Consider the following 26348-nt stretch of genomic DNA (forward strand, 5'->3'; position numbering starts at 1 on the left):
TTACAGGTGAAGTATCCCTACTTTTCACACATTTAGTTAAAATAAAATCATTAAGCACCAGTAACATAGAGGCCAAAGGAAATGGGAATGGATCTGGCCCGGGATCAGAGGTTTTCGATCTCTGTGTTGAGTCTCCATAGACTTTTGTAAAATAGAAATGAGAATTTCTAAATCCCAGCAGTTTCCAGCCCTTTCGGTGGTTAACAATAGCAGAAAATGTAGCAAAACATCAGCAGCAAACATTCGGGCTGATTCTGTTTGTGGAAAGTGAGTTAGAGAATGGATTCTATTACCAGGTATCTCACACTGAAATATAAAGCAGAAGGGCAAATTTAAAGTCTTTTAACTGCAATTATATAGATACTTCTGGTGAATGTGAATTGAGGACGATGAATTATTCATTTCAATCCTCTGGTCCCCAGTTTTGTACATTCTAAGGAGGCCAGGTTTGAGGACCTCAGGTGGTCCCTCATGGCTGGAGGCTGGAGAGAGAGGCCCCGTGCCCTCCTCCTGATTTCATCCATCCCCTGAAGTCAAGCCAGCAAGGTTGCCGGAGCTCTTTTTTCCCTCGGGGGCTGCTCTGGGTACCCAGTGTGCTGCCTCAGAATGTTTAAGGCTAAAGAGCAGTTGAGCAGTTGTTCAGCCAGTGAATTAGCATTTCAAAGGCCGATGCTCAGAGGACACTGCCCGAGTGAGCAGCTGGGTGGAGGCTGATGAGTTTACCCATACAGTCCTGTCTGGGTAATACCATATTTCTGTGAAAATGACTTTCTCTTTGTAGGAAGACTAGGGATATGGTGCTGGAAGTTTTTGCTTTATCAATTTTGATGAAATTCTTTCTAGAATGTATCTTGCCCTTCTTCATATTAAACAGATCCAATGAAGTGTGATTGTTGCTTGATCATTTGAGTGGCACTCACCAGGCATATTGATTTTTCTATTTCCTTCTGTTATATTGAAATGCCCTGAAGAATTATGGTGGTATATAGTTGGCTGGACTGCTGCATTTTTGTAAGTCCATATATGTTTTACAATTTCATTCTGAAGAAATATGGTATAGTGGAAAGGCATTAGCTTCTAAATAAAAAATATATGGCTTTAGAGCCTGCCGTTTGCTGTTTACTAGGTGGGTGGTCCTGGGGAAGTATATTAATCTCTCTGAGCATAATTTTTTATTCAGTTAACATATATTCTACCCCTGCTACCTGCCAGCAGGTTGCAAGTTGCTGGGAATGTGATAGTAAACAAGGTGAACCTGTGCCCCACTGTAGTTTCTGATCTAATCTTAGATTTTTCTTCTGTAAAACGGGGATAAGAACCGTATCCTGCACTTGTTTCATGGGGCTTAACTGTGATAATGTGGGTGAAGTACCTGGTAATGATTAGGGGCTCGTAATTGGTAGAAATAGCTTCAGGATTTGCTTCTCTCTCCTGTGCTCATTTGCCAGTACCATCCAATTCATTACCTTAAATTTCCACAAAGCTATTTTCTTCCACAAATCTTTTTTTTTTTTTTTTAACTCTCACATTGGAATTCACAGATGTTGTTCAGGTCTTGAAGTCTGAGCTTCCTCCCTTTCTCCTTTCTGAATGTTTTGCATGCATGGTCCTTAAGCAGTTCATTCATTCTAGCGAGATTTCTGTGCTAGGCTTCCAGGATACACTGTTCAGTGACCAGAACAACAGAATCCTGCATCATGAAGGGCACCTTCTAGGGGGCTCAAAATTATGCAGAGGCCAGAGTAGAAGAATCAGGGCTCTGTGTGCGTGTGTGTGTGTGTAGGAGGGGGATTCAGATACTGTTAAAATTGAGTGGTCAGGTCAAGGTAAACTCCATTGAGAAGGGACCAGTTAAATAGTTTTGAAAGAGCGTGGCAAATTAATCATGGAAGGGGTTAGTATTCCAGGCTGGGAGCCAGTTCAGTTCAAAGAGACTAGGGCAGGAGCTTGCTTGGCATGTTCTAGGAAATGCAAGGGGAATAAATGAACAAGGGCTTCTAAGAGACATCTGGTACAGAGAGCCTGTAAGGAGGAGAATCAGCCTAGTTGGGAATTCAGGTTCCCTGGACACATTAGTGAGTTAAGATCCCACTGAGTTGTTGAGAGCCTGCAAGCAGGAAAAAGAGCTTGTACCAAGGCCCTGAGGCCAAGGGAATATGACTAGTGTCTGGAAAGGACAGAAAAATGGGTACTGTAGCAAAGGAAAATGATAAGCTATTAAAAGAAGAAGGTGGAGATGATTATATTTAGGTCTTATGAGGATTACTCTGGTTACAGTATGGAAAATCTGTGATTGCTCTTGATGACAGTAATAACTCGGGCACAAAAATCCTCTCCTAAAGTTATGGATTTCTATTCATACAGAGCAAGATATTGGGGAAAAAAATGGGTTATGTAGACCATCTCTTCAGGTTTGTGGCCCACTTTTTCCCTGACCACTCATATTTCCTTAGCTGTAGGCGTGGGGCCAAGCACTCAGTTTGGCCCGTGTAAATTTCCCAGGATACTGTTACTTGCAGCATTCTGATAGATTGTCTGATGGAAAGTTTGCACTGGAGTTACCATGGACCTCACAGGGACGGCTTCAGCAATTCTCACCATAGTCCTCTAGGCTGAGGCAGTGGATAAAGGCTTTTAGGTGGGCAGGATGGGGACTCAGTTCAGAAACAAACCAGACACCAGAATTTAAATCAGTTGTTTGTATGAGCCTGGAATTCTAGCACTGGACTAGTAGCAATGCAGGAGGAGTTGTGAGGATTTTTTTCCCTCGAATCTTTAACTTTTTAAATTCTCTCAAATCCTATTTTCTTACTGAACAAAAACACACACTCTCATAGGTGTCTAACAATGGGTTTATTTGACATTTTTGACATATTTAGGAATCAATATTGTTTCTGTATATTCAGATTTTACAAACATAAAAATCTAATACAGTGGAATAAAGTGCATCTTAGCTAGAGGTTCAGCTCTCTGATTAAATAAGTTGATTGCTGCTGGGACTGCATTTTCAGCTTGCTTTGCCCTGGTCTTTGTCACTGTCTGTGGTTCTGGATCTTATGAAGCAGTCTCTGTCCCTTTCACACTTTCAGGGAGCCTTTCATCCCTGTGCTGCCTACCACCCTTCTAAAATAAAAAATAAAAAGACAAACAGTGGTTAAAATGATACCTGTAAAGATTTTTGCAAAAAACCTTTCAGATTTTAAGAATACCTTATTTTGTTTGTTATTAAATATAGCTACACTATCAATAAAGAATAAATCAAAATGTTGCTATAGAAATGACAAAAATATAAACCTTTTATTAGTAATGACTTTTTTATTGATAACACAAAATGCCATTATTATAGGCTATGTTTAGCCTTCCAGTATGCAGTCAAAACACTGTTTTTCCCCAATTAAGACAGCTTTTTCCCTCTCTCCAGTCTAGTTATGTGATACATTTGTAAGGCAGTTTAGATTGATTTGTCATAGTCTACATTCCATCTTCCCCTTGACTTCCTGGTTGGTTTTTTTTAAAATTTATGTACAGTAAAATCCATTCTTTGTGGTATATAGTTGCATGAGTTTTCACAGATGCATAGGTTGCATATAGACTGCTACAATTACATAGCAGTTGCTTTACTCCAGAAATTCCTTCACACCACCCTGCTATGTAGCCTTTTGGGTTCAGCCTTTTTTCATTTAGCAAAATGCTCTTAAGATTAATCCATAATTGTTGCATGAATCAATAGATTATTGCTTCAATGGTATTGCATTGTGTATATACACAGTTTGTTTATCCATTTACCAGTAGAAGGACATCTGGGTTGTTTCAAATATTTAGTGATTATGAATAAAGCTGCTATAAACATTTACGGACTGGTAAAAAGTAAATCTTAATCAGTCTCTGGTGCAGTGGTTCTGGGGACTTTCAAAAATAACAAAAAACACAGATGTCTGGGCCCCACTCCCAACCAATTGAATCAATTTCTGTGGATGGGGCCTGGGTTAATGGTTTTGCAAAAGCTCCCCAGGTGGTCCTCTTGTGCAGTCAGGGTTGAGAATTAATGCTTGGAAGCATGTGATCATTGTATTTTCGTTAAATCAGCTCTCTAGGGGTTTCCTTATTATTTTTACTTGGCATGGTTTAGTAATTATATTTAGGTAGTATAAGATTATGCTTCAAATTAGTTGTTTCTCTTAAGGATTTAATTTCATTTCAAGGCGAGAGTTAGTGTATGCAGATTAAACTAAAACCTTTTTAAAGGTGCGCTTATTGAGGTTTTAAGTAGTCATGATAGAAATATATTATTAATCTGCCAATTATATCCCTCAGAAATATTTTAATAATTATATATTTGATTAAAAGGAGCACTTGTTAGTTATATAGTGTGATTATATGTTTGAATAAACTAGCTCTAGAATGAAATGAGCTTCCTTAATCACCAAGTCAATTATTTTATGCTGTTGATGAAATACATTATTATCTTATATATATTGATAGTGAGTTCTTACAATGTTTTATCACAATATTTAACAACAATTATGTTGAGTCAAAGAGTGAAACAACATTAAAATCATTATGAATTGGGCAACAGATATTTCACATTAAAGTAAAGACATTTCCATATCAAGTATAAATTACATAAGAACACATGGGGTTTTAAAACATTTCTCTGAACTAACTAAAAATGCTATTTTTAAGCTACGTGCTTTAATGATCAGAATGCTTACCAAGATGAATTTTCATTTTTGTCTTAACCCTAAGCCTAGTTTTATTCAGTTGATGGAGAATCTGAGAATAATTCTATGATCACCAAGTGTTAGGATGTCTTTCACAAATAAAGTTGCAATAAATAAAGCCTTTAAAAAAAAAAAGGATCTAATTGAGGAGCACCCCACCTGATAACTGGAAGGGTCCTTTAGAAATAAAGTCTTTTTAATAAAATACTTCTCCACAATGTTTAGTAGGTTATATTTGGGCTTCCCTGATAGCTCAATTGGTAAAGAATCCGCCTGCAATGCAGGAGACCCAGGTTCGATTCTTGGGCCGGAAGATCGGCTGAAGAAGGGATAGGCTACCCACTCCAGTATTCTTGGGCTTCCCTTGTGGCTCAGCTGGTAAAGAATCCCCCTGCAATGTGGGAGACCTGGGTTCGATCTCTGGGCTGGGAAGATCCCCTGGAGAAGGGAAAGGCTACCAACTCCAGTATTCTGGCCTGGAGAATGCCACAGACCGTATAGTCCATGGGGTCGCAAAGAGTTGGACATGACTGAGCAACTTTCACTTTCATTTACGTGAATAAATGTTAACTCTGATTTTTAAACACATTCATGATAAGAAATGAGACATAATGTTGATATTCTCTTGATTTAGCTCTTAGATTCTAATTCATAATGACCATGAGCTATTTACATACTTGGCCAAGGATATTTGGGGGCACCAGGACATTCAAAGATGTGCTTTCCTGCAAAGGGTGGTATGGAAACTCATTACCAGGGGCACTTAATGCCCTCTATTGCCCCACTCCCCCTGAAAAAAACATACACACACACACACAAAGCAATGACTTTAGTATTGCATTAGAAAGAGCTAAAATGTGTTTAGCAGGTAGAATGTGCATGCAGTGTGCTGCATGAGAATTATCTGATTTAATCATTCTAAACTCATGTGCTTTAAAAACCTTTATTATCCTCAACTATAAGTTAGGGTAAATCACAGATTAGAAAGGTTAAGTTACTTGCCCTTAGTAAATTGTTGTTTATATTAAGTGCTGAAGTTGTGAATCATACCTAGATAATCTGACTTCAGAGATCACAGACTTCATTGCTACGCCACACTCTGTTAGGCATCATCTGCCCCATCTTTACTGAATTTAAAGAAACGCTATTCTGTGCTCCCTTCATGCATCTTACTTATTTTATAATGCTAGACACATTCTGTTTTATTTGTGATTCCTGTATTTGTTTATATACATATACCCTCCTGTTGGTGTCTAGACACCTTCTTCTCTGTTCTGGGAGTATTTGAACATTGTCTGACACTCCATAGGCTTTCAATAACTGCTTGGCTGATTAAAGAACAGATGTAAAATTCATACAGAGCATCCATTATGTTGGGTTGGAGTCCCCTCTTCATTTCAGAGGTACCTCAGAAGGCTTTTGGAAACTCAGCCAGTTGCTTGGTGCAGTGCTGGCTTAGGTGTAATATCTAAGTACCTTTCATCCTTGAGTAAGTTTGAACTTCCTCTGTAAGCATAACTTAGCATTAATAATTATAAAATATAGTACAAGGAAACCTACTATATAACTTGATTTTGTTCTGAAAGAGAAAATGCACAACCAGTGTAGATAAACTTAGGGATGATGTGAGTGGGACCAGTTATGGTAATGTGATCTGCATGGCAAGTGTTTTTGCTGGGAAAGAGTTACTTACAGTGTTTCATTCTAGACAATAATAATTTATCACACTATAGTAGTGACCATGATTAAACACGATAGTATAAGGTCCTTTTTCTCTCTGAGGAACACCCATTGAATTACAGTGGGAATGAGACCATAAAACCTTAAATTCGAAAGTAGAATTAGAAGGTGGAGAAGAATGTCTAGAACTTTGACTACTCTTGTTTCTATGGTTGTGTCCCCGGCTTTTTACTGTTTGCTTCTTGGCTATGCTTTTTTCTTATGAAGTAAGGCTATAGTAAGTAATTTAAGGAGTGGTATTTCCCAAGAACAATGTAATCAAGGAACACTACTATTTTCTCATAGATTTTGAAAGGCTTTATATTCTTACATGCTTACTTTGAAGTAACTCAAATCACAGAAACAGGGTGGCCAAAGGGGTGTACTTCTCTGTTTGGTCTATCGCTTGCTTTAGAGAGATGTAATTCATTTAAAACCTGCAATTCTGACACAATGTTAAATATACACTACCTATTCAGGTAACACCTTTTCACAACCTTTTGTTGCCAAGAATCAGTCAGAGGACCTTATAGTTTTGCTTAAAATTGTGTGGGATTATACCCCCTTGATTTATTTTGTAATAGATCCATGCATTTTACTGTAGCAACTAAGAAAAAGAGTGTTGTCCTTAAGGCCCTATCCTCAAAATAGAAAGTTTGGACAAAGCTAATTGAGTGTAGGTTTGCTGTTGTTCACTATCTTAATTAGTCTAGGTAATTAAATCATTAATTGATTGAAGCTGATCCCTTGCTAACAAACAGTAAAACTCAATGCTGTTCGGCTTGATCCCATGAGAACTACCTCTTCAGTTCTTCACCTCTTTGTTTGTGGTGTTGACAGACTCTGACGGCGGGCACAGGGGCACTGGAGGGTAACAGTGACCTGTGGATGGGGTTGAAGTGAGATGCATTTCGGTGGAAGCAGACAGCAGTCCCAGCCTGGCTGAGGCTAATTAACACTGGACGGTAAACCACCGTGCACAAGCAATCCGTTATGGAGACAATCCTGTCTCCGGCAGTTAACTTTTGTTGTTGGTTGTGTTTTGCTTGGGTACCTTTCTGAAACTGTGGATTTCCATCAAAGGGTTCTGAAACCCCTTCCTGCCTGGCGTATGCCCACATATCTTTAGTCTTGTGCCGTGGTGTTTCTGAGGTGAACACTTTTTCTTCTTACTGAAGATTCATGAGCCTCTGGATAATCACTCTGTTTCCTAAATATATGAAGCTCTTTTAAAACTTCAAAGCTGCCTCAGGGCGGAGGGAAGGAGGGAGGGAGAGAAGATGCCCACTTAGAAGGCTTCTAGTGAATTGGCAAAACCATGAATACTTGTCTTCAGGTGCTGAAATATGAGCTGTTTTAACAGCTATTTCAAGTCTGAAAGTTGGCTTTTAAAATGAATCACTAATCCGATAATTACAATAACACTAGAATCAGACTAAACAAAGAAAAAGGTAAGGCAGTAAGAAGCTGTTTCACCTTGGAGTGCATTTCAAGCCTCCTTGTTAGTCCTGTTCTTTCTCATTTTAGAGAAACTTCCGTGGTAAGCTTGGTTTTATCAGAACTCCTTCAATACTATGAGGGTTTCTTTTCTTTCTTTCTTCCTTTTTTTTTTTTTTGGTGTGAAAGTAGTGAAATTCGTAACTGGCTTCTTTTCCCTTCTCTTGGATAAACTGAGTCTGGCAGGTCTTTGGAAGAATTCAAGTTCTTGTTTTTTCTGACTGATATGATAGCAATAGTAAGGCAGCAAAAGAGGTTGAAAAGAACGTCTGGCATATGGATGTAATGCTGCCTGCATGCTCCTAATTAGAGTTAGCTGTTTTAAAAAAAAAAAACAAAACTATTGTTGACATAGCTTTCAGGCAACTCTGCTTGTGGAAAAATATAGCAAACAAATGAGTCCTTTATGTCATTACTGAAATAAATTCTTAGAGAATTGTAGTGTTCTATCATGCATAGTTTATTGTGGCTACAGTTATATCCAATAAACATTAACGTGACACATAATTATAAAACATTTTCTATCTAGACATAAATATACTTCCTTTAAAACTCTTGCATGCTCTTCCGGGGACGGCATCTAGAGGCATTCAGGATGGTGCAGCGTCTGACATACCGCCGTAGGCTGTCCTACAATACAGCCTCTAACAAAACCAGGCTGTCCCGAACCCCTGGTAATAGAATTGTTTACCTTTACACCAAGAAGGTTGGGAAAGCACCAAAATCCGCATGTGGTGTGTGCCCAGGCCGACTTAGAGGCGTTCGTGCTGTGAGACCTAAAGTTCTCATGAGGTTGTCTAAAACGAAGAAACACGTCAGCCGAGCCTATGGTGGTTCCATGTGTGCTAAATGTGTCCGCGACAGGATCAAGCGTGCTTTCCTTATTGAAGAGCAGAAGATCGTTGTGAAAGTATTGAAAAAACAAGCACAGAGTCAGAAAGCTAAATAAAAAATGAACCATTTTTGAGTAATAAATCAAAACGTCTCAAAAAAAAAAAAATAAAACTCTTGCATGAATCTGATAAATTATAATTCTATATTCTCTATATAATAAGTGCTTAATTTCTTTCTAACCTGGGAAGCAGATATATCTTGTATCGCTCTCTTTGCTGTTGCTTATTTTATGTAATGTTGGGACAAATGCTGGTTCCAAAATGGAAAAATCACCTCTTGTAATCAGAAATAATTTAAAATTCAAAACTGTTGTTATTTTATGTTTTAACCATTAGGAATTTGTTTCTTATAGGTATTCTGTTCATATTTGTTTTATGATGAAAAGATACTTTTGTTTCAGAATAGTTTTAGAAAAGTGATTATACCTATTAGGAGAACTGATGTACTGATATTTTACTTGCAGGAAGAACATGAACTTAACAGTTATGGGGATGCATGAGAGGTCAGAGGCTGAACCTTTTTACAGCTTAATTGAAAATCAGAAGGTGTTATGAGAGGCATTGATATGAGTATGCTGTAATGTATTTTACATGGACATGATGGATTTTATATAGTTATGACTTGTGACTAATAGGGCAGAAAGATTACTTTGGAAACTCTTTGTTTATCAATGGGAATACAGTTCATCAGAGTCAGAGAGGATGGTGACTTCTACTCTGGTGGTGACAGTGGAATTGGAGAGAAGTGGACCAGAAATACTAAGAGATATGAAACAAAAGAGAAGTTAAGGATGACTCCCAGATCTCTCTTATGAGCACCCAGTTGGGTGATGGTAGTATTTATTGAGATAGGAAGCGCTAGTGGGAAGGAGGACTTGTTTGGGGTGAATGGAGAATCAAGAGCTTGCTTTGGGACATAGTGGATTTGACCTGACTTTGAATAACCTAGTGGCAAAGTTAATAAACAGCTGGATATATGAACCTACATATGAGAAAAGAGCTGTGGGCTGAAGTTAATCTCTTGAAGTTATAAATGAGAACAGACAATATCACCAAAGGAGAGAAGAAACAAAAACTGAGAATTTAAGAAGCACCCCCCCCCCCCACCCCCGGGAACTCTCTATTCATAGAGGATGAGTACAGCAGGTGAGGTCAAAGGGGGAAAGGAGAAAGATAACTATAGCAAAAGGAGAATATTCAGGGAGGGGTGTGTTTTAGAGACCATAGGCATTGATGTTTGGAGGAAAGATGCTCTGAGAATCTACTGAAAGGTCTGGAAAGTGTTTATTGAATTTGGTGACTTCAGGAACATTGATGACATTAGGAAGACTTGAACTGGAGGAAAATGAAGGAGTGGAGTGGATTATTTAAGGGAGAAGTAGAATACACATAGGATTCTGAATCTGAAAGTGTTCATTCATCCTCAGCTCATAAACTCAAAGCAGAATCATTTTTATGCAGTATCATAAATATGTATTCAACAAAAAAGAAATATTTAAGCTTCTAGGCCTCTAGACTTTATTATTTTTCTTCCCTTTTCTGCTGATCTCGTTAAAGAAGAGTCAGTATATCACCATGCTGCTTATTTGGTCTGGGGAGGAGGTCTAAATAGGTTTTCAAGATCATGATTGGTATCATCACCAAGATGTTTCTTTCATGGTCCAGTCTCTGACCAGCTCTTATGCGTTTTGTTTGATGACACATACTTATACTCCTACTCTAATTACGTTGAACTAAAGTTTTCCAAATAATTGGAGATTACATTTATAAAGGTTACAAATTTCTCCAGTCAGTATTGTTGAATCTGACTCAGGGCCGTTGAATCTGCCTGAAATGTTTTTCTACCTTTTGCTTTCAATTGCCCCTCTTTTATGATGCCTTCCCATAAAGAACCTCTTCTGTTCCTATACTGTATAAATTTCTGTAATAAATTCTCTAAATGTGCTTTTCTTCCTCTCTTTCTCCTTTCTTTCCCTCTTCCTCCCTTCCTTCCATCTTAAGCTGGAACATCGTGAAATGAAGGAAATTATTTACTTATTCTCATGGCCTAGTGTAGTAAGTAGGGCTTTGCTGGTGGCTCAGACCGTGAAGAATCCGCCTGCACTGCAGGACACCTGGGTTCAATCCCTGGCTTGGGAAGATCCCCTGGAGGAGAGAAGGGCTCCCCACTCCAGTATTCTGGCCTGGAGATTTCCATGGACAGAGGAGCCCGGCAGGCTACAGTCCATGGGGTCACAAAGAGTCAGACATGGCTGAGTGACTTTCACTCACTCACGGTGTAGTCAGTAATTGCTAACTGTTTGTTGAATGAATAGATGAACTTCAGCTAGGCTAATCCAATTGAGAAAGAAGATATAGCAATAGCAAAAAAGTCCTCTGAAGAGCCAGAGATGGTACAAATAAATAAATAAAGTACTTCATTAAAAGTTAAGGCCCTTAAGCCTCACTCTGAGCCTGTTTTCATTGACTTCACACACAATTCTAAAATGCTTATTTATTTGGCAGTCACATGGACCTCCATAATCTGAGACAAACTCCTGACCCACTGACAGATCTCAGGAAAAACAAGTCACTGACTGACAGGGAAATGAAAAACTATACAAAATAGACAGGAACAAACCCCGAGAAAAATAGAGTGAACAGAAACTGTACAGAAGAAGGGGGACAGCTCCTAAGAGAAGGAAAAAAGTGGCCTGCCAGGACCTTCCATCAGGTCTAAAGCCAAATGCATAAACTGATTTACTAAAAACAGGGTATAAATAAACCTGAGGGCTTTTAAGGTGGCGTAGTGGTGAAGAATCTGCATGCCTATGCAGGAGACACCAGAGATGCTGGTTGGATCCCAGGGTTTGAAGATCCCCTGGAGGAGGAAATGGCAACCCACTCAGGTATTCTTGCCTCGGAAATCCCATGGACAGAGGTGTCTGGCGGGCCCAATCCATGGGGTGGCAAAGAGTCAGACACAGCTAAGTGACTGAGCACACATACACACACACACACACACACACATACATACTATCGGTTCAAAAACAGAAACGCATTTAATACATTAAAGATCATTAATTAAAATCAAGTATGGAAATACATATAGTTTATTGAAAAAAATATTGCTTCTATGTGGAATTGTTGTTCAGTTGCTCAGTCATGTCCAGCTCTTTGCGATCTCATGAACTTCGGCATGCCAGTCTTCCCTGTCCTTCACTATCTCCCAGAGTTTGCTGAAACTCACGTCCATTCAGTCTTTGATGTCATCCAACCATCTCATTCTCTGTCGCTTCCTTCTCTTCCTGCCCTTAGTCTTTCCCAGCATCAGGGTCTTTTCCAGTGAGTCAGCTCTTTGCATCAGGTGGCCAAAGTGTTGGAGTTTCAGCTTCAGTATCTGTCCTTCCAATGAATATTCAGGGTTGATTTCCTTTAGGATTGACGTGTGTGATCACTTTATGGAATACCTTATTCCTAGGGATGACAGTAATAAACACATGGAGCATTCAGGCAGGCTGAAATACTTTGGAGGGAGGGAATGGATATTATGAGAATTAGGCTAAAAAGGAAGAACAGTATGTAGCAGACTTAGGGATCTTTGAGAAATTATCATTCTTTAACATAGATACAATTATTTTCTCTCACTATAATAATTGAATTAACATTTTAAATGTGCTATTTTGCCTTTCCAAGCTGGGACACTTTGTTTTATCCCAGGTGACTAAGATGATTCTTATTCCTTCTTTTTCTTTTTTTTTTTTTTTTTTCCTTCTTTTTCTTAAATTATGGTACAAAGAAAAGTTTTACCTTCACTAAAAATCCCCGCCTTGTATGTTTCTTATTTTCAATTTAGATTAAATCGTTGACAGACCAAAAGGCAATGGTATTCACAGGATTGAGACACCTCAAATAAACATGATTAGTGTTCTAGCAACTCCAACACTGAGCAAAGGTTGTTTGAAAGTGGTATGTCGGATTTAATGCAACTTCGGTTTTTGTTTTGGTGTTTACTCTTTAAATGGCAACCCACTCCAGTATTCTTGCCTTGAAGATCCCATGGATAGAGAAGCCTGGTAGGCTACAGTCCATGGGGTCGCAAAGAGTCGGACACGACTGAGCGACTTTACTTTACTATTTAGTGATGTTAAAATTAAGGACTTTTCTCTAATTACCCATGAAAAAAGTCTCCTGCCCCAGCCTTCTCTGTACTTCTAGATTCAATTGCGTATCTGTTTTTTACGAATGAATGAAAATGTTGACTATGACTGAAGCTCTGTATTACAATGTATTATTTTTCCCACTCCTTAGAAATAATAAAAGCACATCATAATACATCTTTGCTATTAACAACTGACCTCCAGTGTGCTATGGAACTGTGTAATTGAATAACACTTTTTTCAGAGGGAGATAGTCAATAGAAGAAATGAATTTAAGTACCTCATGACGATAAAGCGATTGCTTGGTGATTGTGAAAGTTCTGAAATAGAAAAGCTGCTTTTGATTCCTCTTGACTGACTACTTTTCTAAGTGGAATTTGAGAGTTTACTACAATACAGAAAATAATAATTTAGATGCATTTTTACTGATGGAAACACAATTTCCTAAATGAAAGTAATATTGTGGTATGAAGATAAAATTACATGGTTTCCATTAAAATAAACACTAGGAGAATGTCACATGCAGTGATATAAAAAAAGTGAGTGAAATCTGGAAAACAAACTATTTGAAATAGCACATTGGATAATAAGGGATTTTTAAAAAGAAACATTACTGAGCATTTTATTGTTACTCAGAAATTACTGATTTATTATTACATGCCCCCTATTTAAAGAGTTCAGCTGTTACAAATTTCAGAATTGTTTCTAACATTTCTGACCTTTGAAAAAGAGGCACTGCCAATAACTTGAAGAGCAGAAAGGATCTCTTTCATAGGCTTGTTTAAATAGTTACATTAATTTGTTGTTGTTCATTTGTTAAGTTGTGTCTGACTCTCTGACCCCATGGACTGCAGTATGCCAGGCCTCCCTGTCCTTCACTTCTCCCGGAGGTTATCCAAGTTCCTGTCCATTGAGTCGGTGATGCTGTCCAACCGTCTCATCCTCTGTCGTCCCCTTCTCCTTTTGCCTTCAATCTTTCCCAACATCAGGGTCTTTTCCAATGAGTCGGCTGTTTGCATCAGGTGGCCAAAGTATTGGAGCTTCAGCACTGCGTTAATTAGGATTGACAACATGACCATCTCAGTTTATCCTCTTATCATAACAGGTAAATCTTGCCGTGTTTTCTGTAGAGTTTAATGTAAAACATACTTCTAATCACACAGAATGTTACCACAGAGAGTGAATGTTTTGTGTGGCCATTGCGCCGGCCTTCATTTTCAGAAAAGATTGCACTGAAGTGCTGTGATAGGTAACGTTTTAGAAAATAGCTCGTTTCTTCCAACTCGGTTATCTAATATAGCAAGCTTTCATATCAAAAATATGAAATTACATTCATGAAACTTGCTGACTTAACCAAGTAGAATCACAAATCTGAAACACTTGGTTTTAATTTCTATATATTTTCTTAATATCCGGTAAAATTAGTTCATTCTTCCTTTTCCTTTGTAAAACAATGTTATTAAATGTACTCTAAATGGCCCATTTAATAGTATTTGATTCTGGGTTTTAAGGGTAATGGGAAATAAGGTCCCCAAATGCTTATAATGAAAAGAGTTGGTTAATTGAGAACATTGACCATATATTTAAATTCTTTGAGGAATTAATCTTTATATTTTAATTATATAGAATGTTTTGATATTTTCTTGGTCAGCCTCATGTTTTTGTCAGGGATATGTTGAAAGTCCTTGCAAAAAATCAAATTTATTTAATAACCAGCCAGAGCAACTGTTCAGCATCTGTCTTGAAGGCACAAAGTTGAACTAGTCAGTTTCAAATGAGGAGTCATTATTCAGTTCCTCTGAATTTCATTACTTGTTAGAATTTTACTTAAAGGATCATCAATTCTGTATTTTGTCATTATTCAGAAGTTATGTAAAGGTGTAGATTTTGTGATAAAAATTTTGAAAGAGTATTAGAAATTCATCCTTTAATAAAGAATAAAGGATTCGCAACTTCAGATGGGTGCTCTTTCCTCATGAAGGATTTGCTCAGTGGCTGGAGTGTACTCCCGATGTTACACATGCTGATGCTGGTTTGGGGGTGATGCTTGTTAGTTTTATAATATTTTTGTTAGTATTTTGAGCCTGGGAGTTCCAATATAATAGTCACTTATAAGTAAGGAATGCTTTCCAATGAAGCATAATTTCTCCTCACATCAGTGCTGTTTTATTAGATTTAGCCTTTTGACTCTTGAAGTATGACTGAATGTCATTCATTGTATCAGATAAAAAAAAAGTCAATAATGTAATGAAGTTCTATAAGACAACTATAAAGATGGTTTACTCATCTATAAATTAAATAGTATGCTCAGTAGTTTTTGAGAAATATGTATGTTTATAAGTTGTCCCACAATTTAATCCTTTTACCTAAGATTCCCTAAGTCCACATCATGGGATTATTCCTCTCCTACTCTTAATTCTGTTATCGTATCAAACCCAAGTGTTTATGCCATGATTCTTTAACTTAAAACTAACATCTGTGAGTTGACTATTACAGTGTCTTATCAACTAGACATTGTGATGGCAATAATGTGTGTACCGTCATAGCCATCTACCTCTATATCTCTATAGCTTGTAATCAAAGACTTTTTTAATATTCACATTATACATGGCCGTGGTGGCTTGGCTGTTGTGGATCTTTGTCTTTTAATCTGGGGGCTCATACCGAAGAAGCAGCCCTTATTTGGCATCTGCCATTCTTATGATAACAAGTGGAAGCAAGATACTGAGCTGAACCACTCAATTACACTTAAAACCAGTGCTTAGATCTAGTGTATGTTTTGTCATATTCTGTTGACTGAAGTGAGATATGTGGCCAACTCTATGACCGGGAGGTGTGCTCTGCCTTCAGTGAGGCAGCCTGAATCATGTGCTCATGAACAGGACTGTATAATCCTCTCTTATAGGCAAGAAAATGAAAATATGGAAATAACTTCCAAGAGATGTTTAATACATTTGATTGCAGCCCTTGTAATTCTGTGTTTGGTTAATTGTGAATTTCATTTTCCATTCTGGACACTCGGAGAGTTCCAGAGGCTGCTTCACTTTCCCTTGGTGATGTCATAGTCACCTTTGGTGACTAAGAAGAAGGTGGCTGTGGTTATTGAGCAGTGACAAGCTGTTTACTGAGCACATTGCAGATGGGAAAAAGGAGAGAAAACAAAGGATAGGGTTGCTCAGTACTATACCAAAGTGACCAAACTGGTACCAAACCACCCAGTTTCTTGCAAAAAAGCTGGTTCTTCTATTGTCCTGAATATTTCTGCATGCTTTCCCTGGGGTCAGTTTTCAGGCTTTTTAACATGAGGTCAGAGGTATGCAATCCCCTCAGAATGCAATTGAACATAAGCTCATGGTAGCATGTCTATGTTCAATGATAAAAATAATTGTTTTGTGGTTTCTGGGGCATTAAACAATGCTTGATAGACTGCAAGCATAGATAAGACTTTTAACAGAAAATGGCTGAACGATATTGAGATCTGGCTATTCAATGATAAATACACATCACCTTTACATTAGTATCGTGGATCATAAGAGATATACTAAGCACATTTGAGCAGTTTGATAGATCTTTCTCAAGAACTTGTGCTGTGACTACAGCTCCTATTTCTAACTGTTCCCCACCTCTCATCCTTCCTCTTCCTGGTCCCTGAGTTTTATCTATGTTTCCAAAAAGTTATACATTCTTAGAAGCTCTAGAGCAGTTACTCAGAAACTTGAGTAAAGTCCTAAATAACACATCTGACATACAGTAGGTGTTGAATATATAGTAGCTATTTTAAATGTATTATTATAATTATAGTTTTTATAATTAAATGATCAGCTTTGATCCTTGTTTCTTGTGTGAGTTGTATTTAAAACTGCTTGCCTTAAATGGAAAACCACATAAGCCTTACATTCATATATAAATTTTACCATTTGTATTGAGTGCTTCCTGGGGACATGATGATTATTCACTCACAGCAGAAACTGAAGGAGAATGTGACTGATACTGTCCATGACCTGAGAGGTTTATAGCCACCCGTGGTTGCCTGTAATTGAATAGTTTATGTGCTTGATGGTAATGGATGGGAGATTAAGGGACAATAATACTCCATCTTTACCAACAAGTTCAGTTAGAAAGTCTTGAGAAGTAGTCCTAGTTGTTTACTCTATCAGTACTGTTGTGTCTCTGAATTTGTGCGTCTTCTCCCCCAAATGGACACACACAGACAGTAAACTTTTAAACATCCAAAATCAACAACTGATTTACAGTCTGGAAACCCCACCAAGAATGCTTTAGTTTATATTTAAAGAGCCCCATGATTCATCTCATTGGACTGCCAGATTTCTCTTCTTATTAATGATAATGGTACATGAAGGATCCTTAAAAATCCTTTTCCCCCTTTTTCTTTCCTAAGTATAGTCAGTCCTCAGAAATGAGACTCATTCCTTTTTTTTTTCCCCAATCAACTCTTATTTAATTTTGACCCTAGTTCCAAGGTTATGATTTCCTGGGTACTAAGGAAAAAAAAAAGCCAAACAAATATTAGAAAACAGGCCTGTGTTTATAGAGTGGGAGAAAAATATAATTTTGGTAGGGCAGAAAATGTTAATGTTGTTTTCATGCTTCCAAGAGCATTTGGTTAGCTAATTTGATTTAAAAAGAAAGAGAAAACAAACGAAAATGAAGAAACCAGTACTGTGAAGTCCAAAGGAGTACCTTACTCTTTTGTACCTCTCTGACTATAGCCACAATGTTTGATAACAAATTTGGCAGATATATTTTTAAAAAGAGAACAAATTTTATAGTTCTCAGAACCTGCAGAAGGAGAAATTTGACTAGATTCATAAAATTGTTAACAGCTCTCTGTTTAATTTGGAGTAAAGTAAAAACTCAACATGGCTTACAAGGCCCTGGGTAGTCCAGCTCCTGTATTTTTCTCTGCCTTCATCTTGTATCAGATTCTCCTTTGCTCATTATATTTTGATTATCTTGCCACCTTCATTGCATAGTCTTCCCTGTTCCTGGATTTCTTCCTCTGTTCGTCCTAATTCAGTCTTTCTCATTATTCCTCTTCTGTAGGGTCTTCCTTCACCGTCTTAAATAGGTCTATCTTCTCCATCATTGTGTTTCTCTCATTCCCAACACTTCACCTTTTGATTACTTGGTGTTTGCCCCTTCCTCCTCTACATATACACACTCCACAAATACAGGGTTGTGGGGAGTATCTTTCTTTTTCTCCACCACCTGGAGTTTTATGCATTCTTCATACGAGTTGTTGTTGAGTAAGTGTTTGTTAATTAAATGAATGAATCAGTGAATTACGGGAAAGTGTAGGATTGTATTTAAGATATTACTTTATTTGTAAGATGAGAGTAAAGGACCTGACCACTGTGAATCTGTTAACCGTGGCCAGATCTCTTGGTTTTCCATCTGGTGTCTCTTTCTGTCCACTGGGCTGTGATGTTACCTTGAAAAACCTATCATAAGCATGGACTTTAGTCTACCTTCCAGCTGAGTTCTGTTGCCCCTGAACATCTTTGCTGTCTACTTGATGAATGTTTCTTGGATTATACTTTTACTCCTTAGGTCAGATGTGGTATGGGTGTTTTTAAGGGATCAAATGAAAAACCCATATATACTAAGGAACCAACAACATTTGATCGAATCTGAATATTGGTTTGGAACAGGTGTTTAAGTAAAATGTCCAGCAAGATAATGAGAGAGTGAATAATATATGACTGTTTAGGCATCACTTTCATGTTTATGCAGAGTTATTTCTACTTGAAGAAAAGTGGATATTCAGAACATTCTCATTTGTAGCAAGCATCGCTGATAAATTTAAAATATAGTTAAATTTATCACAGATCAGTTTATCAAATGTCAAGTATCTCCTACCTTAGAATTTTGTGATTCTGTAAGATACAACTATAATAGTTCCATTTATAGGTGAGAAACTGAATAAAATGTATGTCACTTATCCAGAGTTACCTATAATCATTTATGCAACTGACTTACCAATAAGAAATACTCTTTATAATGTAAATGGATATTTGGTAGCACAGATGAATATGAATAGACTATATGACAGACATTGGTTACCTAACTGGTAGAAAATTAATTTTTGCTTACTAGTAACAGAACCCAGATTTTATTCCAATATAAATGGTTATGTCTGACAGAGAAGTCTGGGTCCTGTGTGGTAACTCTTACTGGTTTAAAATACATATATACAGTGGTCTTACTTTCCCTTCTCACGGCTGCACTTAAACAGAAGCATGCAATTGTATTGTGGCCAGTAAAAATTGAATAATTGCTGGGGAATCTTTGAGAAGAGTTTATTCACTCACAGGAGAAAGATATAAGAGAGGGCTGTCCCTGAAGGGTGATCCTTCTGTATGTGGTTTTGGGAACTATTGCACACATCTGCCCGGGAGGAGTGAATCAGACGATGAGTGGTTGGAGGGGCCAGATGGACGGGAGGAGACTGAATGCTCGAGGATGTCCCTGATTTGCTGAGCAAACTGTTTTGCCTCAGGCAGAATAACATCCTTGTCATTGAGACCACTTTTGGTAGGGGCAGCTTCTACATGCAGCCCCCAGTATCAACAGATGACTGTTCTTAGGTGAACTAATGAAAACTTAGCAGAAGTGCTTCCACGTTGTAGTGGAAAAAAAAAAAAGAGAAGACCTAGCAGAGCTTACAATTTCAAATCAGTAGGCTTCAAAGTGAGAAAGAAATCAATGCAAAAGCTGTATATTTTAAGATTTAAGCAACTCTGAAGGCTACCATAGAAAACATGAGCTAGTGTGAAGACTGCCGACATCAATATTTAGTATACACAGCTCGAAAAGACATCTGGATTTAAGTTTGTGAACTTTGTTTTCTGAATTTATGTAAAAATATCTAAGTGACAGGAATTAGTTTTTCTTGGTACCTGCAGGAAACAAGTGTTTTTAATCCTGAAGAAAATGTATTGTTCTTTGGCATTTTTATCTTTTGCCAGTGGGCGTGTTGAGATCCTACCTATAAATATTTTTTCCGTAATTCAGCTTTTCTAGGAAAAATACCAAATCCCTGAACATTTATGTTTCAGTGGTACTGAGTGCAAATCAGATTTTCCATCAGACTTTTACTCTGGAAGTTGCTGTTAGTGTGAATGTTACTGGTATGAATTTGCTTTGGGGTTTGAGGCTTCTCTAAATTGGGTACCTCTGTGGATTTTGCTTCCTTTTGCTAAAGAAGGAAAAAAAAAATCACAACTTTTCCATTTCTCTCCCATGGCTATTTTCTATTTAGGTTTTCCGTTTCTTTTTGAGTCAATTTAGGTAATTTGTGTCTTTACCAGAAATTTATTTATTTCATACAGTTTTAAACATTTATTAGCTCTGTGAGGTAAGTATATTCCCTTATTTTAAATAAATTTCATTACTATCTATTGTTAGATCATCTTTTCCTGTCTAGGTAAAATGTCCAGAGATTTGCATAATTATTTAAAATAAGACTTAAAAGTAGTGCAAGCACTAGAATATTAATGAAACAAACTTGTCTTTCGAAAAGCATACTGAGAATTGTGCCTCGAAAGATGTGATCTCAAATACTTATGAAAAGCAGAATTTTACTTTTAAATTAATGAGGCATCTGCTTCCTTTTTGATCTTCAAACCTTGTTATGTCCTAGAGCTGGACTTCTCCCCTTGGTGTTTGGGAAAACCTAGGTCCTGTTAACAGGTATGTGGAGGAAAATGTCACCCTACATACCTGTATGGAAGAAACACAAGTTGATTTATTCGTTTTGTTGTGTGTGGAGGAATTGCTTTTTCTGTTTTGTTTTGCTTTTACTATGAGACTTCTCAGAGCAACTAACATAAATGTATGTAAAGCAGTTCCATAACTCTGCTCAATAGAACAATTCAATTAACTCACTTAACATCTTAAATTTCCTCATAAGCACAGAGTGTTTTCTGAGGCTTCTATCACCTACTCTGGACGGTTGGTTGATATGGGCCCCTTATGGAATATGAGCTCCTTGGGGAAGATGAACCACTTTTGTTTCCTCTCTCCTTGCAATGTGCTTGTGAAGAGTAAGAATTTAGAGAAATGAAGTAACATAGTGAATGTTTAAGCAGTGCCCATATTCTGCCATGTGCAATCAGGACACAGATTCTCCCCACATTCTCCCTGGTAGCCCAATCTATTCTGACTGAGAAAGATGATCATGGAGAAAAAGGCTGTACTTGTCATGAGGGGGGGAGTGAATGGTCCTTAGAGGGAGGGTTTCTCTTAGGTCCACAGGAAACAAGAAGATTGAGGTTTTCTGCTTTTCAGCTGAGTAAGGTTTTAGGATATAGACAAGATTTGCTGCTTGAAAAGTAAGGGTGAGAGATGTGGTGAACTGGGAGCCAGGGAAAGAGACTGTGACACTTACTGAAACATTAGTTGCAAAAGTCATGAGTAAATTTCTCAAAAGTTCCAAAAGCATAATACCATATAGGCATAACAATCAAAGACTTACCATGTGTAATTTTGATTATCTTTAAGCTCCTGTGAAGTTCTGTGACATGTGATAATGGTTGTCCCTTGGTATTCAACGGGGATTGGTTCCAGAAACCTCTTGGATACAAAATCAGAAGATGCTCAAGTCCCTTATATAAAATGGTGTGGTATAGTCAGTCATCCGTATACATGAGTTTCACATCTTCTGCTAATCTTTTGAATCTACATTTGTATCACCGTCCTATTAAACATGGTATGGGTGAGTGGACAGGACCCAGAGCTGAGTAGTGAACTTCATTTACTCTCAGACATTTGCATCTTGATTTAACTTTTTTTGTCTTTTTGTCTAAGATTATGGTAACTCTTGAGACCTATTAAAATGGTTTCTTTTTTGAAAATAGCTGTCAACAAGAAAGTCGACTTTAAGTTGAAGAAGCAAGCTAATTGGTAGTGTGAAACTATGAATAGGAAAGAAATGACTTTTCATGGATATATGGCTCAGGAGAAGACGTAAAACCTATTAAAATGTTTATATATTTATAAATTGCAGTATTCTGAGAAACCTGAAAAATTATGTTTTTTTGAATGGCTAGAACTCAATGTGCTGTATATTTACACAACACTTTACAATTTAAAAAGTGTTTCTGTCCCTTGTTTACTTGACCCTCACAGAAGTTCCTGGAGATTGACAAGACAAGTATCAATGCACTATATTTTTGGAAATCAAAGCTCATGGCTAAAAGTAGCTTTTTATGATAGAGTTTATTAGTGCTCACTAATGTGTCCTCTTATTCATGAGTATACCACCAAACCAAATTTCCCAACTTGCCTGGCACTTCGGTGGGACCATGATTAATGGAATATGGTTGGAAATGATGCGGGAATGAGTTGTGCCACCTCTCGGCTAAGTGTTTAAGAATGGAGAGTGACTTCGACATGCTCTCCCTGTTCCCTCATCTATAGGCCGGAGGTCAAGGATCCAGTGGAAGGTTTGGGGGGAGTAGAAGATGATGGAGTCACCAGATGGAAGAAACTGAGTTTCCTGAATGTCAACATGGGGCAAAGCCTCCCTACAAATTATATTAGACTGTGACATGAATAAAATAAAAATTTTTACTGTGCCAAGGTTTTACTAAGACTGTGGGTTGTTTATTATGGCAGTTAATTCACCTTCTCACTCCTTATTCTATTATATTTCTGTTACTACACATTACCCATCTGTACCAGTAAAATCTTGTATTTTCTTTATAAATGAATGCAAAGCAGTGTGAGAATTTGAAGAAGTATAATGTAATCAAGCAGACAAAGGAGAGGACTTCTTAGATTCTATTAGATGGGGTCTGAATCTTTCAAAGGGAGAACCGTGAAATAATCTACTAAGTAGATGCCTCAGTTCTGAGCTCAGGGGATATGCAAGAGAATGAAAGAAATAGGTATATAGGAGGAAACAACATGATTATGAGTTGAATGGCACTATTTCAATGCTTTCATTTTGAAACCTAAGCCAGTTATTCTTAGCATGAGATAGGGCTAGTAGGGAATGGAACGAATAAAGTTGCATAAAGTTGCTTTTGGTAGAAGGTTAGTATTAGATTACAGGACTATTTGATCATACCACAATAAAAATATGAAAGAAGTCATGACCAGGTTATTTTAAGTAAACTGGCAGATCCTGAAATAAAAATTGTTTGGCCTCCTCTAAACTGGTTACTATTTTACAACTTCAGAGATAGTTTAGAATGCTGTTTGTACCAAAAGTATGTTGAAGTAGAGCACCTTCAAATTCAGTAGAATTCTTAAAAAACTGAAGATGCCAAAAGACTTGTGAAATGCCAGAATTTATAAAAATTCTAACTAGGGGAAGCTTTTTCATTTCTTTCTCCTTTTCAGACAGCTTCCACTTTTCTCTCCCTCCTTTGCTGAAGACAGACACTACTAATTGATTATAATAACTTCTTTTATCTCTAAATGAAACTGCATCACAGTCATTCTGAACATGGTGCTTGAGACTCTCCCCTCAGGAATATTATCCTTGGAAGCAGGAGAATAAGGTGTTGAGGGAGAAATAAGGATACTCATTGTCCAAACTACTCCTTTAATCCAACTATTGCTGAGTTATTCTCACATCAAATGAGATAGTACATATTCTATATGGGAATATTTGAGATTGAGGCTATGAGGAACTATTATATCAAAATTGTTTAATTTTTTACATCTTTTTTCCCCCACTTATTTTCTAAATTGTTTTTTGCTCTGCACTCTTAATTAAGAGAGGATTAGTAATTTCCCTTCAGTTGTTCTTAAAGATATGCCTTTAAAGATTCATTAATGCCTCCCTTCATATGGAAAGAGAAAGGAGACATTACACTCAAATTCATTTTTCTACTTGTTATCAGGTCTGCTAAAGAGAGCAGGTTAAAATTGTCGACTGTAAAAAAAAAAATGCTTTGGTACTTGTATATTCAAAGTAGTTTGTCATGTTTTGAGTATTGAAATTAAATAACAGGTTCTCCATCTTCAAACCTGTGTAGAAAGAAATTTTACCCAAGTCAAATATTTACCAGTTAATTGCTCACAATTTTTTGTCAGAATTTGACATGTCCCAGACATTTTTTCCAGCATCATTGTAAAATTGATATTTCTCGGTCTTTTCTCTCTGATTTTTGCTTTCTCCTTCCCTCTCCTTCACTTCATTACTGTGTTATTTTTAGTTTTAACATCACTTTGAGGCATTTTGTTTCATTGAGGAATATGCTGTGTACTCTCTTGAATAAAGTAGCCCATTGATAAACTGGTGAATTTATTTTTAGGTTTAAATAATTTAAAGAAGACATTTGCTAAGTCATGTATATGAGAAAATAGCTCATTGTTATTATTTTGAGAGGAATTTACAAATTTTGCCCAAATAAGGATTCCCCACACCCTTTGATTCCACAGATCACTCCAATAAGTCTTTAGGTAGCAGAAAAAAACTAATCAGCCTAGTGGGAAAGAATAAATTCTGACTTATTCATACTCTGTATCTACCTGTATCTTCCTAGCCACTCATTTTTTGGTTATTTTATGGCCATAACTTAGAACTATAATCTTTTTGCTGTACTTCAGCAAATTTCCTTTTTGTATGGGTGATTCTGAATCACTTTAGCCTGATTTAGACATCTCCATTGTTCAAGAGGAGTGGAATTAAAATATTTACCAAGAGAATAATGGGTTATAGGAAGAGAGAAGGATAAGAAGGAAATAAAGGAAAGTTAAAAATGCATTTATCCCTTGCATATATAAACTTGGTACATTATGTAGCATTATAAATTTATTTTAGAACCCAAAGTGGATTAGGATGATTTATTTATGCAAATGAAATCCTAGTTTTTAAACCAACAAATTCTCATATTTTCACTATATAGTGAACTTTTTTTTTATTACAAAGAGATGTAATTTCTCAGGCATCCAGAATTTCAAAAGACAGCAAAAGTGACATACCTCAATTGCTTATGTTTTGGTCTTCCAGGAGGTTACACCTATGGCTAATTAAAGAGCAAAGATTTCAGCCCAAGCCTCTCAATTGTTAAACAACTTCACTATCTACAAAATAAAGAAACTGATGTGTGTGAAATTCTCAGGGGGTTTGTACACTAAGAAGAGCCAAGTATCTGCTCCTGCATTACTGAAGGTCCTCTCATTTTGTTTAATTCAGAACTTGCTGTTTGACTTTTCCCTAGCCCACATATTTGCTTTGGATAGTGATATTGTACCTCCAAATGTCAGTTTTCTTGGTTGACATTAAAAAATTAGACTGAGGCTCACAGAGCGCACACTTCTGTCGACCTCGGCTGTAACTGGAGTCACAGTAAATATTGTTCTTTGTTGATGTTGGCGCTTCGGGTGAAGCGTGTCGAGTGCAGGAAGCCTCATAGACCGTGTGGCTCCCGTCACATACCTGGGACATACGGTTTGTGTTGTCCTCAGTGAACTTTCTGTAAAGGGCATACATCTTGGTTTTCTTTGGGGAATGTTGTAGTTTTTTTCTGAGTCAATTTGAAGACTTTTTTTCCCCATCCTTCCATAAGTTTCTGGCAGAGTTTTGAGACAGGTCATGACAATGTTTAATATAAGAAATTGGGAAAGCTTGAAGGAAAATATTTTAAAACCTAGTGTAGGATTCAATATATTTGTGTGGGTGTGGGGGTGTGTGTGTGTCTATATATATATGTGTGTGTGTTTGTGTGTGTGTGCATTATGTATATATGCTTTCTGTCAGGTGTTCCAGATAGTCCCTTAAACTTGTAAAATGCAAGGACTGAATTTGATTTAACAAACAATATATATAGAATATTGCTTGAGTAGACTCTATCAACTTGCTGCTTTCAGAAGTGTGTCCAGGGTGTTTCTTGTTCGTTGAAATGGTATTGGAAGTCTCCCAGGAGAACTTTAATTTACTTTTTTTTCAATCAACAGTGAAAAACCAATCTTACACAGGCTCTTCTCTCCCAAAGGAAATACTGTGTCTTATACATTAGCTTCATAGATAAGTTTAAAAGTTTTAGTGGTTTGCTCTGGCTGATGTACTTTTGTTTGGTTCTCTGACTTGATAAAATATAAAGTCAAAGTCCTGATAGGTAGCTTTCAACATTTAGCTTATGCCTTAGGCAGTTATTTTTAAATGCATCAAAACATATCTTGGTTTTCTTTTTACTATATGGTTTCAATAAATGACAGGTAGTATTTCATCTTTTCCTTCTTTTGGTACTATTTATTACTTATGTTAGGATTAGGCTGCTTGTTAGGGCTGAGTTCTGAGCCTCTCAGTCAAAATAACTTTGGTCTAGATCCTAGCTGTGCCATTTTTAATAATATGAACATAATCATGTTTTTAACTTCTTTGACTCTCCTTTTACTTATCT

At 37.1% G+C, this 26348-nt stretch overlaps 2 protein-coding genes across 14 annotated transcripts in view; both read left to right on the forward strand.

Moving 5' to 3' along the window:
- Nucleotides 1–26348, forward strand: part of PTPRD (protein tyrosine phosphatase receptor type D) — a 428379-nt gene that overhangs the window by 16554 nt on the left and 385477 nt on the right. The gene's annotated exons all lie outside the window — the stretch shown is intronic.
- LOC122686208 (60S ribosomal protein L34-like) lies at nucleotides 8480–8918 on the forward strand. The gene has a single exon (XM_043891362.1). The coding sequence runs from the start codon at nucleotides 8497–8499 to the stop codon at nucleotides 8884–8886; it is 390 nt and encodes a 129-aa protein (XP_043747297.1). The 5' UTR covers nucleotides 8480–8496; the 3' UTR covers nucleotides 8887–8918.

Source organism: Cervus elaphus, chromosome 29 (assembly GCF_910594005.1).
Source record: "Cervus elaphus chromosome 29, mCerEla1.1, whole genome shotgun sequence".
Classification (NCBI taxonomy): Eukaryota; Metazoa; Chordata; class Mammalia; order Artiodactyla; family Cervidae; genus Cervus; species Cervus elaphus.